This window comes from Mus caroli, chromosome 2, assembly GCF_900094665.2.
Source record: "Mus caroli chromosome 2, CAROLI_EIJ_v1.1, whole genome shotgun sequence".
Lineage (NCBI taxonomy): Eukaryota > Metazoa > Chordata > Mammalia > Rodentia > Muridae > Mus > Mus caroli.
In genome coordinates this window covers 12,291,411-12,307,623 of record NC_034571.1, presented here as the reverse complement: position 1 = coordinate 12,307,623, position 16,213 = coordinate 12,291,411, and the positions used below count along the sequence as shown (strand labels likewise).

The following is a 16,213-nucleotide window of genomic DNA, read 5'->3' as shown; positions in this document are numbered from 1 at the left end:
AAGTTCCAGGAAATGTAATGCTGGAGCCAAGACTTGTATTGAAAAGACTTAATGAGGTCAGACTGGAAGGGAATAGAAAGAGTGGTCTCCTTCAGGAAAATAACCCCTGCAGCAAAGCCTCCAAATCATAAAAGAAAAGTTAATGCAACAAAAGAAATCTTATGAAAATGTGATTCAGGAAGAGGGGTCAGGTTGAATCCTAAGCATGCAGTCAAATTTGGTTCCATTGGCTATGTGGTTCTGGCTGTATGGTACAGCTCTGGTGCCATGACTACCTGGTCTGTTCCCATGTTCTCTACCATAATGGTCAGGAACTCTCATCTTCTGAAACTATAAACCCCCAGTTAAACTGTCTTACTAAGTTGCCTGGTCATGATGTTTTACCACAGTCATTGAAAAGTTCTTCTTCCTTCCTGATTATCTTCCCCTTTTCTAATAGTCCCAATTACATGCCATCTATTTTTTCTAATATTTGTGTGTGTGTATGTATGTATGTATGCATGTGCAGGCCTTAGTGTACATATTTGGACCACAAGCATTCAGGAGCCTGTGGAGATTAGAAAAGGTATGGGATCACCTGAATTGAATTTATAAACAGCTGTGAGCTACCATGTGGGTGCTGGGAACAGAGCCAGAACAAGAGCAGTAAGAGCTCTTAACTGCTGTGCCATGTCTCTTAAACAATCTCATCTATTTTCCATTAGATTTTACACATGACAGAAAGGAATACATATCTGTTTGTATTCTGTCTGGACTCTACCCCCACAGTTACCTGGCAACAGACAGGTATGCTCCTACCTATGGTTACATGGCAATAGCCAGGTAGGCCTGGCCCTATAAAAGGGGCTGCTTGCCCCCTCCTCTCTTACTGCTGCTTCCCTTCCTTGCCTCTTGCCTACTTGATCCCCCTCTGTCCCCATTCACTTCTCCCCACCCCCTCCACGTGGTCATGGCCAGACTCTACTTTTACTTCTCTACTTTCTCCTCTCTTCCTTTCTCTCTGCCTCTACTACTCTCTTAACTCATTTCCCATGCTCTCAATAAACTCTATTCTAACCTATAGCATCGTGTGTTGGTCTCTTATGGGGAAGGGATGCCTTGACATGGGCCCGCCAAGGCACCCACTTCTCCCATACTTCACCATACCCCCATAGAACTTATCTTAATATCTCTTTATTTTTTTGATAAACATATAATCTGACATTCTAAGTCTAGTTTATTTCACTCCTATGATGGTCTCTAGTTTTATCATTTTTTCTGTATATGACATGCTTTTGTTCTTGTTTGTGCCTGAATATAATGCTATTGGCTATATGCACAGCCTTGAATATGTCTGTTTTTTTTTCCAGTGAAGAGTAGTAAGGCTTATCTCCTAATTTGGCTCTCATGAATAAACATAGCCAGCTCTACAGCACTACCCATTATATGCTACCTTGTGCTCTCTCAGCTATATGCCCAGTAATGGTACAACTATAACAAATCAAGGGGTAGCTCTATTTTGGGGTATGTTGACAAATCATTCTACTTTCCACAGTGACTGTATTCATTTATATTCCCATCACAGTATAAAAAGGGAGCTTGGGCTTTTAAACTTCTGACATCATTTAGTCAAACTTACAAAGAATTGACTAGGATCTTATCAATCAAGTAGTCTATTTTTAGGGTAGTATTGGAGCATGTTCATTTTTCAAGACATGTTGGCATGAGGTATTTGCTTTAGAAAAGAAATGGGATAAAAATATGCATTTGGAAGTACTGGACTGAGGAGAAGAGATTTAGAATTCATAGGTAGTTTCACATTTTAGCTTAATTTATATGCTAATATTTAAAATATGAATGTCAACTGTCTTTTAACTATTCATCTCATTGATGGTTCTTGGTGCCAAAGGTGAGCAAGCACCCTGAACAATCAATAAGACTGCAGGTGAATCAAAGCAACTGGGCTACAACAAAACATCTGTGTAGACATTCCAGAAGAGAAGCTTGGACCTAATGAAGAGAATCAGTGAGCAGATGTCAGCAGGAAGACAGGCTTGCATCTGCGGACTGCTTGTTTGTGACTAACAAAGCCAGCTGTGGTGGGAACTATGGACATTCTAGGTACTTCCCACATGTCAGTCGTTGGCTGTGAAGCAGAAGGAGCATGTCAAATTGCTGAGTTTTTGACATAAAACTGACACTAAATCCAACAAGTTTTTACATTAACCATTAACATACTGACTCTACATTCAATCTTGTGGAATGTGGAGCTCTACTGTTCAAGAAAAGACCACATTTCTGGGCACCCTGCAGGAAACTCATTCTAAATATGGGGATGTGTAATGTATAGTATATTCAATAAAGTAAGTGAGTGCTGCAGTTATTTCTTAAGACCATTAAATAAGTAAGAACTATGTTGAAATTATGATTATATTTATTTATATTATGATACATTACACTCGATTCTATTAATGTCACGATGTTCAAAAACTATTGTGAGAATTTTAAAAAGCTAAAAATATCTTTACACATTTCCAAAGATTAAATTAGATTTTGAAAAGCTACATATCATATGATTACCACTGTTAAACTCAATGTTAACTCTATTCACTCAAATAAGAGTTGTGTACATTTAATGATTTAAATATTTATTTGAATTTTAATATATTTTTGTAATATGTATATCAAAGATCATATTACACAAAGCATTCCACAGCAACTAATATGGAAATTCCTATCTGAAAGTTACCTACAGCAGTATTGAGCGTTTAGTGTTTTCAGTTTCTTTTCTGATGAGTTTTCTAATTTTTGAAACTCAGAACCTTAAAATTTATAAATTGTTCTTAGACAAAAATAGTAGTCCACGAATGCTAGAAATATTTTTGTAACCGATTTTGTAAACAAATAATTCTGCTAATGGCTACTTTATTTGCAGTTGTAAGCACATGATCAGTGGAAGCCAGGCTCCGCAAACTGAGGGCCAGACCATTTCAAGATAACACAAACATTTTGCAGTTTGAAACCAGAAAAACTCTTGAGCTTTGGCACTTCCCTATCAGCTCCTGGAAAACAGAACAAAAAAAGAAGCAAACAAACAAGAGACCCATACACAGGTGCCTCTGTTCCTTCCCCCTGACTCAGACCTCATTGTCAACACAGTTCACTGTCACCATTGGGCTGCTGCAATGCTCCTCAAGTTATCTCGCAAGTGTGTGCCCAAATACATTCGTTCCACAACACCCACAGTGACATTTGCATATGTCAGATTTTAGTCCTATCACCACTCTAAATACCTTTGAAATAAAGAATGCTCCTTCAGTGTGGATCACAATGATCGATCGATGACCTTGACCTCCCTACTATGCTATATCTGATTTGTGCTCTCTTTATGCACCCTAACTTTCATCTGTCTCATACATAATGACTTTTGAATGTAAGTTTAACTTACCATGTTTCAGATCTTAGCTAAGTCATCACCTGTAGAAAACCCAATTTTACTATTCTATAAAGCTTCACCATAGCTTTCTCCATTATAAAATTGTCATTATATATTTGATGAGTAATGCTTGAATGTCTATCTTTTCAGTTAGACTGTGAAGCACATGAAGGTAGGAATGCTGTCATCATTTTTCATCAAGGTTTCTCTAGAAGTAAACCTACTTAAGAATGAATGGCAAGGAGCTTGCAAGATGGCTCAGCCTTAAAGGTGCTTGCCGTTACACCTGACACCTTGATCCTCAGAACCCACATGGTGGAAGGAGAGGATTGACTCAGGCAAGTTGTTCTCTGACCTCCACAAAGCACTATGGCATGCATAAGCATTCATACACATAACATACAGACATAATAATAAAGAAACAAATAATACTGACATGTCTAGTTAATTTGATTAACAAACCATGCAGAATTCATCAACTTTTCAATTATATCTTAGCCATTGGCAGTGAATTAATCAAGACCAATAATTACTAACCAGAAAGGGAGGCCAAACATAGTAAGCCCCCCAATAACTTAATTTTAAAACGTAACTAATTAACTTACCACAGCCAGTCTCATCTGTGTGATCTCCACAATCATCAACCAGATCACAGAGCTGATGCCTTCCTATGCAAGCCTTCGTCTGTCTACACCAAAAGTGGTCTGGTTCATCACAACTCTCCACAGGAGGAGGAAGAGCACAGTTTTCAAAATGGATGTCATCAATCGCAGAGACCCCACTATAAACTGCCAGACTGACTTTCTCTAGTGACAGATAGAAGGGTTGAGTGAGGCGTCCAAGCTGGACAGTTGCCTCTGACCACTGGCTGCCTTGGTTATATAGCACTCTCCAGAGGGCAGTGGTGTCCCTGGAATTTTCTAGATGTAGCTGCAACTCAGCTGCCCCCACTGACAGTCCATAGTTATAAAACCTGAAAGAACATAATATATGAATACATTATAAGAGAGACGACATTGTTGATCTTTCTGTGTTTCCTCTCCAATCAATTTCAAGTTAATTGTCTCAACAGACACATTTCTTTCCTGCAGTACTTGTAATTGGCCATTTGAAAGAATTTGTCTACTGAAATAACTCTCTTGTAAGACACAGGGAGACTCCCATTTAAGTTAAAAGCCAGTGGTAGAAGGGAAGACCTCCTTTCATCTTAAGAAATAAATTAACCAATACTGATATTATACTCTGAAGTCACAATTGTTTTAACTTAGTGCAGTCGTCATTATAAAGTGCATCCAGGGATAAAACTTGAATAGCTGGCAAGTGCAGGGATAGGCCTGCAGCCACCATCCTACTAGGATAATTTACCATCATATATAGTTACCAGAATGACAGTGTGCACCCAGGCCCTGTCTGGCTGAAAGTTGGGCTCTGAAGTTTAGCAGTTTGAAAGAAGCTGTTGCTCGTCTTCAAAATGAACATGAAATGCCCTGTGGGGATGTAAAAACAAAGTATTAAGTTTACCTACTGGATTCTACAATGCAGTGAGAGCCCTTCTGTCTCTTAATGCAATGCCAAGTGTGTTCATGTCCATTAAAATTGCACAACAATAAAAAGTCAATATCAATACTAAAATTTGATTTTGTATTTATACCTGCATTTGGATGATGTCAACAGTCAATTTTTAATTTCAGTTAATGCAGGCAAAAAGGTCTCAATTCCAATCATATTACCCATAAAGAAATCATTTCTTGCAGGCAACTCAGATGACTGTCAGTATTGTCCTATCATGTTGTGATCTTCACACACAGATTCCCAGGTCTAACCCAGCAGTCTATAGGTGTGTGTAAAACATCTTTAGGGGCTTACCTTGAGCTGTTCCATGAGTGTGATCTCTAGGTGGAGCTTGTTGTTCTAAATCAGCAGAAAGATTACTTTGGGAGCTCCACACCCAGTCAAAATGATCACCACCACTGGCTTCAAACCACCCACAGCTGTTTGCTTCAAAGTCACAATCAGCAACTAAAGAAGAGAAATGATACTCTTAGACTTCCAGAGTCCCCTGCTTTGGGAATGTAGCACTCAAGTGGATATAGCCTCACAGTACTCCTTCAGGTACAAAAAGTCACAGAAGGAAAATTAAGATCATTCTAGGACTGAAAATGGGACATGCTTCTCATACTAGAATGAGAAGGCAGAATTCTCAATTTCATAAATTCAGTTTTCCCAAACATTCTTTTCTAGGAACAAGCATCAGTTAGCTTTGTTGGTTAAGGAATTGCTAACATTTGCTACATCATTCTAATAATCACTTAATTTCTCCTCCTTCAACATTAGCCGGGTGTTTGTTTCTATAGGGGTTGGTATTTCAAATATTGGCATGTGTGTCAACTGAATTGTGTAGAAGGTAGAAGGTTTTCCTAGAAAATATGCCTAGAAATCAGTAAATGCTCACAAACTCTTCTAGTGAACAAAGAAGGGAAGGGTCAGGAAGAACAGAAGTCATGAACGTCAAGAGTGCAGCATTAGTGGTGCCTACACAAGAACCTCCGTGCTCAATATTTCATACAGTTCCACAAGGACCCTATGCCAAAAGTGATGAAGACGGGACTTTTTATGAAGAACAAAAGGGAGTTTAGGGAAAAGTGTGCAATGTCATCAAGGCCACAAATGAGCAAGTTATAAAATATCCTTTAATATAATAGTTGAGAAAAAAGAGAGAAAAATCTGGTTATTACATTGGAAAAAAAGAAAAGCCAGAAGGCATGATCTAATTTCCCTTAGTGGAATGGGCAGCCAGTGAAAAATGATTGCCATTTGTGATTGATTCATTGATATCCTTTACCACTGGCTACTTTTGGCTAAGGACATGAAGTATGTCTTTGTAAAGGTGTAAGGAAAGAAGCAGCCATCTGCAGATGAAAGTATAAAGTAAATAAAATTAGACTTCTTACTAAGAGCATTTTAAGCTAGTGATAAATCATTCTAAATTTTGAAAATGTTACTTATGTATGAGACATGCATGTTACAGCTAATGTTTGACATTTCTCTCAAATATATATGTTTATCTTCTATTAAATTTCCTTCCTGAAATTTGACCAGCATATCACTTCGACTCTTGTCAATATCAGTGGAATGTGTAAATGCATCTAAAACACTTTTAAATACTGAGTACTTCAGTAAATAAATAAAAGCCATATCTCAATTAGCAGACACAATTATCAATACACACAATGAAGAATGCATTTCGTACTTAGAATATTGATTTCTCTTCTTGAGATCTTTGTATATATTGGATATTAGTCCGCCATCAGATGTAGTATTGGTGAAGATCTTTTCCAAATCTGTTGGTTGCATTTTGTCTTATTGACAGTGTCCTTTGCCTTACAGAAGCTTTGCAATTTTATGAGGTCCCATTTGTTGATTCTTGATCTTACAGCATAAGCTATTAGTGTTCTGTTCAGGATTTTTTCCCTTGTGCCCATGTGTTCGAGGCTCTTACCTGCTGTCTTCTCTATAAGTTTCAGTTTATCTGGTTTTATGTGGAAGTCCTAGACCCACTTGGACTTTAGCTTTATACAAGAAGATAAGAATGGGTCGATTTGCATTTTTCTACATGCTGAACTTCAGTTGAAACATCACCATTTGTTAAAAATGCTGTCTGTTTTCCATTGGAAGGTTTTGGCTCCTTTGTCAAAGATCAAGTTTGTGGGCTCATTTCTGGGTCTTCAATTTTATTCCATTGATCTTCCTGCCTGCCTCTGTACCAATACCATGCAGTTGATTTTTGTTTGTTTCTTTCTTTGTTTTGTTTTAATCAGTATTGCTCTGTAATATAGCTTGAAGTCAGGTATGGTGATTCCTCCAGAAGAACTTGTTTTGTTGAGAATAGTGTTCACTATCCTGTGTTTTTTGTTATTCCAACAGAATTTAAGAATTGCTCTTTCTAACTCTATGAAGAATTGATTTGGAATTTTGGTGGAGATTGCATTGAATCTGTAGATTGCTTTCTACAAGATGGCCATTTTTACTATATTAATCCTGCCAATCGGTGAGTACAGGAGATCTTTCTATCTTCTGAGATCTTCTTTGATTTCTTTCTTCAGAGACTTCAAGTTATTGTCATACAGGTCTTTCACCTGTTAGAGTCACACCAAGGTATGTAATATTTGTGACTATTGTGAAGGGTGTTATTTCCCTAATTTCTTGCTCAGTCTGTTTATCCTTTGAGGAGTGGAAGGCTACAGATTTGTTTGAGTTAATTTTATATCCAGCCACATAGCTGAAGTTGTTTATCAGGTTTAGGAGTTCTCTGGTGGAATTTTTGGTGTCACTTAAATATACGAACATATTATCTGCAAATAGTGATATTTTCACTTCTTCCTTTCCCTGTTGTATCCCTTTCTCCTCCTTTATCATCTAATTGCCCTATCTAGAATTTCAAGTAAGATGTTTAATAGATAGGAAGAGAATGGGCAGCCTTACTAGTCCCTGATTTAATTTAGTTTTAGGATGCTTCAAGTATCTCTCTATTCAGTTTGATGTTGGCTACTGGTTTGCTGTATATTATTAGATTTCAGAGAACCAGATATCCCTATTTGAAAATGGGGTACAGAGCTAAACAAAGAATTTTCAACTGAGGAATACCAAGTAGCTAAGAAGCACCTAAAGAAATGTTCAACATCCATAGTCATCAAGGAAATGCAAATCAAAACAACCCTGAGATTCCATCTCACACCAATCAGAATGGCTACAATCAAAAACTCAGGTTTTTTTATGCTGGTGAGGTTGTAGAAAAAGAGGAATACTCCTCCATTGCTAGTGAAATTGCAAGCTGGTACAACCACTCTGTAAATCAGTTTAGCAGTTCCTCAGAAAATTGGACATAGTACTACCTGAGGACCCAGCTATACATCTCCTTGCCATATACCCAGAAAATGCTCCAACATGTAATAAGGACACATGTTGCACTATGTCCATAGTAGCCTTATTTATAATAGCCAGGAGCCAAATGTCCTTCAACAGAGGAATGTATAAAGAATATGTGGTACATGATAGAGTATCAGCTATTAAAAATTATGAATTCATGAAATTTTTAGGCAAATGGATAGAACTAGAAAATATCATCCTCAGTGAGGTAATCTAATCACAAAAGAACACACATGGTTTACACTCACTGATAAGTGGATATTAGCACCATAGCTCCAAATAACCAAGATACAATTCACAGACCACATAAATCTCAATAAGAAGGAAGACCAAACTGTGGGTGATTCGGTTCTCCTTAGGAGAACAAAACAGTCACAGGAGCAAGTATGGAGATAAAGTAGTGAGCAGGAGACTTTCCTGAGTGGGACTGCAGGAAAGGGCACCCAGAGACTGTCCCCCTGGGGATTCATCCCATATAGAGTCACCAAACCCAGACACTATTGTGGATGACAAGAAGTTCATGCTGAAAGGAACCTGATATGGCTCTCTCCTGAGTGGCTCTGCCAGAACCTTAAAAATACAGATGTGGATGTTCACAGCCAGCCATTAGATTGAGAGTGGGGTCCCCAATAGAGGAGTTAGAGAAAGGACTGAAGGAGTTGAAGGTTTGCAACCCCATAGGAAGAACAATATCAACCAACCTGACCCCCTGAACTCCCAGGGACTAAACCATCAACAAAGTAGTACACATGGCTCCAGCTGCATATGTAGCAGAGGATGTCTTTGTTATGCATCAATGGGAGGAGAGGTCCTTGGTTTTATGAAGGGTTGATAGATGCCCCAGTGTAGGGGAATCAAAGGCAGGGAGGTGGGAAAGGATGGGTGGGTGGAGGAACACCCTCTTAGAAGCAGGGGGAGGGAGGATATGATAGGGTGTTTTTGGGAGGGAGGGAACCAGGAAAGGTGATAACATTTGAAATGTAAATAAAGAAAATATCCAAATAAAAAAAGAATAATGATTTCCTAAAGTTAAACTCTTTTGAAGCAAAATAAAATGGTACTCACAATCAAAAAGAAGTAATAACTGTGAGATAACAATAAATTGCAAGGAATGATTAATTCTTTGCAGCTTAAAAGCTATATATATTTCAACAATATAATATACAAATAAAATATAAATGTGTATAGATTTGGAAAGCTACAAAAATATTTAGACGCCATGTTAGTCCCTGTGAAAAAAATTCCTTTATTTCTGAATTAGAAGAACTTCAGTAGAGGATCTAAGAATTCTTACTATACAAAAACAGAAGACAGCACATAAAGCTACCCAAAGAAGAAACTTGATTTTCTGATAAAAGGAACATGATGCTGTGGACATGAGGAATATTCCAATAACAGGTAGTCTAGAAGCACCACTGAGCATACATTTTAGTTTTCTTAGAATTGACCCCTTTAGCAACACTTTGGAAAATGAATCAGCTTTACCCAAACCTTTGTAGCATTACTCCCAATAGCCAGGATTTGGAATTCAGGCAGGGAAAGCAAATAGTTCATGCCTTTGGGTCCCATGTGGAACCCAAAGCAGTTGATCTTGCAGAGTTCAAAGTAGAAGGTGGCTACCAGAAATGAGAAAAAAGGTAAGGATGGTCAAAGTTGGCTACTGTTTAACAAGCCATGGATGGGATGGGGCAACCAACATTGGTGCTCTATTACATAAGGGAACGAGTAAGGAACATCATACTGTGAAATATGCTTGGGAAAGAATTTTTACCAATCCTAAAACTGATAGGGGACTAATATCCAATCTAGAAAGAGCTCAAGAAGCTGAACTCGAAAAATTCAAATAATCCCATTAAATAATGGGGTACAGAGCTACACAAAGAATTCTCAACTGAGGAATACTGAAGGGCTGAGAAGCACCTGAAAAAATGTTCAACATTCTTAATCATCAGGGAAATGCAAATCAAAACAACCCTGAGATTCCACATCACACAAGTCAGAATAGCTAGGATCAAAAATTCAGGTAACAGCAGATGCTGATGAGGATGTGGAGAAAGAGGAATACTCCTCCATTGCTAGTGGGATTGCAAGCTTGAACAACCACTCTGGAAATCAGTCTGGTGGTTCCTCAGAAAACTGGACATAGTACTACCTGAGGACCCAGATATACATCTCCTTGACATATACCCAAATATGTTCCAACTGGTAATAAGGACATATGCTCCACTATGTTCATAGCAGCCCTATTTATAATAGGCAGAAGCTAGAAAGAACCCAGATGTCCTTTAACAGAGGAATAGATACAGAAAATATGGTACATTTACACAGTGGAGTAATACTCAGCTATTAAAAACAATGAATTTATGAAATTCATAGGCAAATGGATGTATCTGGAGGATATCATCCTGAGTGAGGTAACCTAATCACAAAAGAAGACACTTGTTATGCACTCACTGATAAGTGGATATTAGCCCAGAAACCTAGAATACCCAAGATACAATTTGCAAAACACAAGAAAATCAAGAAGAAGGAAGACCAACACATGGAAACTTCATTCCTCCCTAGAATAGGGAATAAAATATGCGTGGGAAGAGTTACAGAGACAAATTTTGGAGCTAACACGAAAGGATAGACCATTCAGAGACTGCCCCACCCGGGGGTCCATCCCATAATCAGCCTCCAAACACAGACACTATTGCATATGCCAGCAAGATTTTGCTGAAAGGACCCTGATATAGCTGCCTCTTGTGAGACTATGTGAGTGCCTGGAAAATACAGAAGTGGATGCTCACAGTCATCTATAAGATGGAACACAGGGCCCCCAATAGAGGAGCTAGACAAAGTACCCAAGGAGCTGAAGGGGTCTGCAACCCTATAGGTGGAAATACAATATGAACTAATCACTACCCCCAGAGCTCATGTCTCTAGCTGCATATGTAGCTGAAAATGGCCTAGTTGGCCATTACTGGGAAGAGAGGCCCATTGGTCTTGCAAACTTTATATGCCTCAGTACAGGGAATCGCCAGGGCCAAGATGTGGGAGTGAGTGTGTAGGGGATCTGGGCGGGGGAGGGTAAAGGGAACTTTTGGGATAGCATTTGAAATGTAAATGAAGAAAATATCTAATAAAAAAAAGAAATATGCTCTTTATTTCAAAGCAGATAAAAGAGGGCTTTACATACTTGTACCACAAAAAAATATTCAAGGATACAGATTTATTTCCATGGTCTTAATACAATTATATGTGTACATGCATGAAAACACTGAAAGGCACACTATATATGTATATATATATATATATACATATTTATATATAACTTTTATGAATCAATGGAAAAATAATTTTAAGAGAAAACAATTTTAATAGAAAAAAGTATTATTAAAACTCAAATGTTCTTTTAACCATTCTTCATTCCCACATTCTTATGCACTTTTATAAAGCTTAATTATGCACAAACGTAAAAATGAAATTAGTCTCCAGTCTAGCTATACCTTTCAAGAACAGACATGAACAATTTTGCACACCATAGCCATTTCTTACTGAGAAATACTCTGGGTATGTTTGAATAATTGAAGTTCAAGGATTGTCACTGCTTCCAGAGCATTATTGACTTCTTCAATTATCTCCACTACAAGCAACGACTGCAAAAACCATATTGCAGCACTATTTCCTCAAAGTTCACATGCAGTAAGCTTTGTGCTAGGGGCACTTCAATCTGTAACTGAATGCCTGTTAACCCAGAATTCCTGAAACTAGAGCTTGTCTTTATGGGTATAAAAGCTAATGATTCTAATTAATTTAAAAATATTTATAACTTTTTACCCCTGAATTCATTTTTAACACTAGAGTACATATTGAGAAATACTAGCTTTGCTTTTCTAGTTTTAGCTTATTGTACAATTACAACTTTCCTCCCTTCCCTTTCATCCCCCTGGATCCTCATGTACTCAGCCATGCTCATTCAAATTCATGGCCTCTTTACCCCTCCTTGTTGTACATGCATGTATATACACATAAATACACTTGTATTTGAACTATAACCTGCTCAGGGTGATGCTGCTCGCGTGTGTGATCTCAGTGATGACCATTTAGTATTAGCTATTTTGTTTTGATTTCCAGTTTAAGAGCTTTTAGGTAGAATATTTTATGATTTAAAATAATTTAAAAATTATATATCAATCTTTCAAATCTAGGTTTTGGTACTGTGTTTTGCTAAAGTTGTCTCTACAATATTTTATTTGGGAAATTTATTAAGACCTTATGTAATGCTTATAATCAGATCATTTGCCATACATATTTTAAAGAAATTTAAAGTATTTTTCCTATGATAGAAAATGTAAATCTAGAGTAGTATATCTAAATATAATCTATGCATGTAACTAGAGTGATTAATTTCATTGTTTTGCATGTTATTTTATAAAGATAATCTTAGAAAACTAAAATAGGCCAATAAAGTTTCCAGAGGCAAAAAAAAAAAAATCTAATAATTCTACAGTGGCTTTAGGTTAGGTTCATCACTGTCAGCATTGCCAACATTTCTGAGTAAGAAATTACAGAAATTACAGAAACTGTTACAGAATCCAAGAAGACTTTTGATCGTAAATATCCAGATATAGACCCTGTCTTGCTTTGCTTTCCATGTCTTAGAACTGCTTTGAAGGTTTGAATGATCCCATTTGAGTAGATGAAAGGAATAAGTATAAAATATACAAAAGGGAATTCCAAACTAATAATTTAGGCATTGCGTACAGCAATTTAAAACACTTTAAAGCGTTTTAAAGGATTGTGCACTGATATATAATGAGGTTGAACACAAATTCTTCTATCTAATCCATACAAGCAGATACCATGCTGAGTAAAAGAGGGTAGGGAACTTTGATTTTTTTTTTAATGTCATGATGGATTAGAGATATGGCTCAAGAGTTAGGAGCACTCACTTCTCTTCCACAGTACCCTGGGAGGTTTCCTAGCACCCACATGGTATCTAATAACTTTCTGATAGTCCACCTCTAGGGCATTTAACACCACCTTCTAGCATTCCTGAGTATCAGGTAGCTATTTGGTGCACAAACATTCCTGCAGGTAAAGCACCATATACATGAAATAGTGAAATAAAATAAATTTAAATTTCAAAAGCCACCACTGTAGATTACAGATATCTGAGCCAACAAGCACTGGTTCTCTGTGGAAAACATCTTGAAAGACTGGATATCTTATATATTCCCCAAGAAATACCCATGAAAAATTATTGTCCTTAATAATGTTTTGCTGCACATAAGTGGAGGCTCACAGTCAGCTTTTGGATGGATCACAGGGCCCTCAATGGAGGAGCTAGAGAAAGTACCCAAGGAGCTAAAGGGGTCTGCAACCCTATAGGTGGAACAAAAATATGAACTAACCAGTACCCCCCAGAGCTCGTGACTCTAGCTGCATATGTAGCAGAAGATGGCCTAGTTGGCCATCAGTGGAAAGAGGCCCATTGGTCTTGCAAACATTATATGCCTCAGTACAGGGGAACGCCAGGGCCAAGAAGTGTGAGTGGGGAGGGGGGAGGGAGTGGAGGGAGGTTGGGGGACTTATTGGGTATCATTGGAAATGTAAATGAAGAAAATACCGAGTTAATAAAAAATATAATGTTTTGTTGCATTTACTCATGTAAGGAAATAAGGTGTTATGTGCTGCCTACATGTAGCAATCAGAAGACAACTCACAAGAGTCCATCTTTCTCTTTTTGAAGTAGAAGTCAATTATCACAGCAACCTTCATCTGATCAACACACAGAGAGAATAGGAATCCTTGTAGTACCTAATTCTACATGAGACATCTATACCACATATCTGTGCTTCAATGCTTAGGGTTCATCAGGGGAGAACTGACGAAAATTGTAAGAACCCAAAGTGGCAGATACTTTTTATGAAGCTGTCTTCCAGACATCTCAGGGCAAATGTACATATGAACACAAAGTGATTGTTGACAGCACACACCTCTAATCAGGTAAAAAAAAAAAAAATCCCAGCATGGGGTGGGGAAGGTGGACACAAAAATACACCGCTGTCTGAAAACTATTGGGATTTGACAGCTTCTGGGACAGAAAGAATCCGTTCTCTATAATACTGTAACCCCTTGTATATTGGCCCCACTTCAGGGCCGGCCCCAGACCCAAGAATAGTTGAGTAATAGTAACTGGACTCAGTGGTTCAAGGAGAGAGAGAGAGAGAGAGAGAGAAAACACTGAGTACTGTGAGTAATTAGGGGGGAAGAAGATCTGGCAAAAGTAATGGGGAAGAGAAATAGTGATATAAATGGGACTCATATGATATGATTTGAAATTCATAAAAAAATTCTAAAGAATTAATAAAATTTATTTCAAATAAATATGTCTGGCCCATGGGAAGTGGTACTCTTAGGAGTTGTGACTAGGAGTTCTTGGAATAGGTGTGGCCTCAATGGAGGATGTGTGTCTCTGTGTAGGCAGGCTTCTAGTGCTCAAGCTCCAACAAGTGCAGAAGAGAGTATCCTCCTGTCTGTCTACAGAAGTCATTCTTTCCCTAGCTGTCTTTGGATCAAGATAGTGTGGGACAATGGACTATGTACAGACAGGCTGATCTCCACTCGAGATGAGGTCTGAACCCTGGAGAAACCCAGTGGTGATAATTTTCACCTACATGGGACAGAAGGCATTCCCTCATGTCTCCTGGAACCCTGGCTCCTGTCAAAATTACTGCTCCCACAGTCCCCACAAGAGAAGCATGTGGTGAGTAGTCACATAGACAATGTCCCAAGCTTCTGATCTTCAGGCTACCTAGCAACAACAAGATAAAAAGTCCACTATAAGAGGGGCTGCTTTTCCCTTCCTCACTCTCTCCCTCTTGCTCTCTCCCTCTTACTCTAGCCTTTCTTCTCTCTCTCCTTTTCCCCATTCTCTCCTCTTAGCCATGGCTGGTCTCTTTCTCTTTTACCTTCTCTCTTTCCCCCTGCCTTTCTACAATAAAGCTCTAAAACCATAGGCTTTCTCTGTTCATCAAGCCCTGCTGTGCTTGGGCGATGGGATAGGCTTTCTCCTAATGAACCATGGCTAATCTCCTGTCAGAGGCCTTCCTATGCTCCAGCCACAGGATTCTCACCTGTGTGGGAACCTCTCTCCCACTGCCCTCCTCTTGTATCTCCACGGCCAAGGCCAAGAGTGTCACCCTGGGGCCCCTGGTACCGGGGCTGCCCCTTGTCCACCCCTCGCTGTATGGGGTCAGTGGCTTCACACAGCCAGATGCCCACCTGGGGCCCAGTGGAAAGCATCCAGCTGTCCTCCCGCGTCTGCCTGCCCAGAGCATAGAAACTCTGACCTGACACGGGCTCTCTCCTTCCCTCCTCTTTCCCTATACGCACAACCCCACAATGTAGAACTTTTAGCTCTATCAGGATCATGTTTGCAACAAGCTGCCATGCAGTCTGTCATGATGACAATAGACTGAACCTCTGAAACTATGAGCTAGACCCAATGAAACAGTTTCCTTTATAAGAGTTGTCACAGTCATGGTATCTCTTCACAGCAATGAAGCCCTAACTAAGACAGGCAATAAGTATCTGTAACCTCAGTTCTAGAAAGAGAGTGGGAGAGAAAGGTGGATCCCTGTCACTCATTGGTTATCCAGAGCAGCTGAAACAACAGGGGGAGCTTCAGAGAGACGCTGTCACAGAGACAAGTTGGAGAATACTCAAAGAAGACACGACATATGTCTCTGACCTTTATGCATACGTGCACACTCCCATATGTGTATACACTGTATACATATCCACATGTATATGTATGAGAGAGAGAGAGAGAGAGTTCTATACCTTTCCTGGGATCTATTTTTTTAATTGTTAGATATTTTC

General features: G+C 38.7%; 1 protein-coding gene across 1 annotated transcript in view; it reads right to left on the bottom strand.

Moving 5' to 3' along the window:
- Malrd1 (MAM and LDL receptor class A domain containing 1) overlaps nucleotides 1-16,213 on the bottom strand; it is a 667,530-nt gene that overhangs the window by 508,965 nt on the left and 142,352 nt on the right. Inside the window, exons 14-16 of the mRNA XM_021156265.1 lie at nucleotides 5,282-5,434; nucleotides 4,797-4,902; nucleotides 4,021-4,388 (exon numbers count right to left, since the gene is read on the bottom strand). Coding sequence (XP_021011924.1) covers nucleotides 4,021-4,388; nucleotides 4,797-4,902; nucleotides 5,282-5,434 — 627 coding nt within the window. The remainder of the gene's footprint in view (nucleotides 1-4,020; nucleotides 4,389-4,796; nucleotides 4,903-5,281; nucleotides 5,435-16,213) is intronic.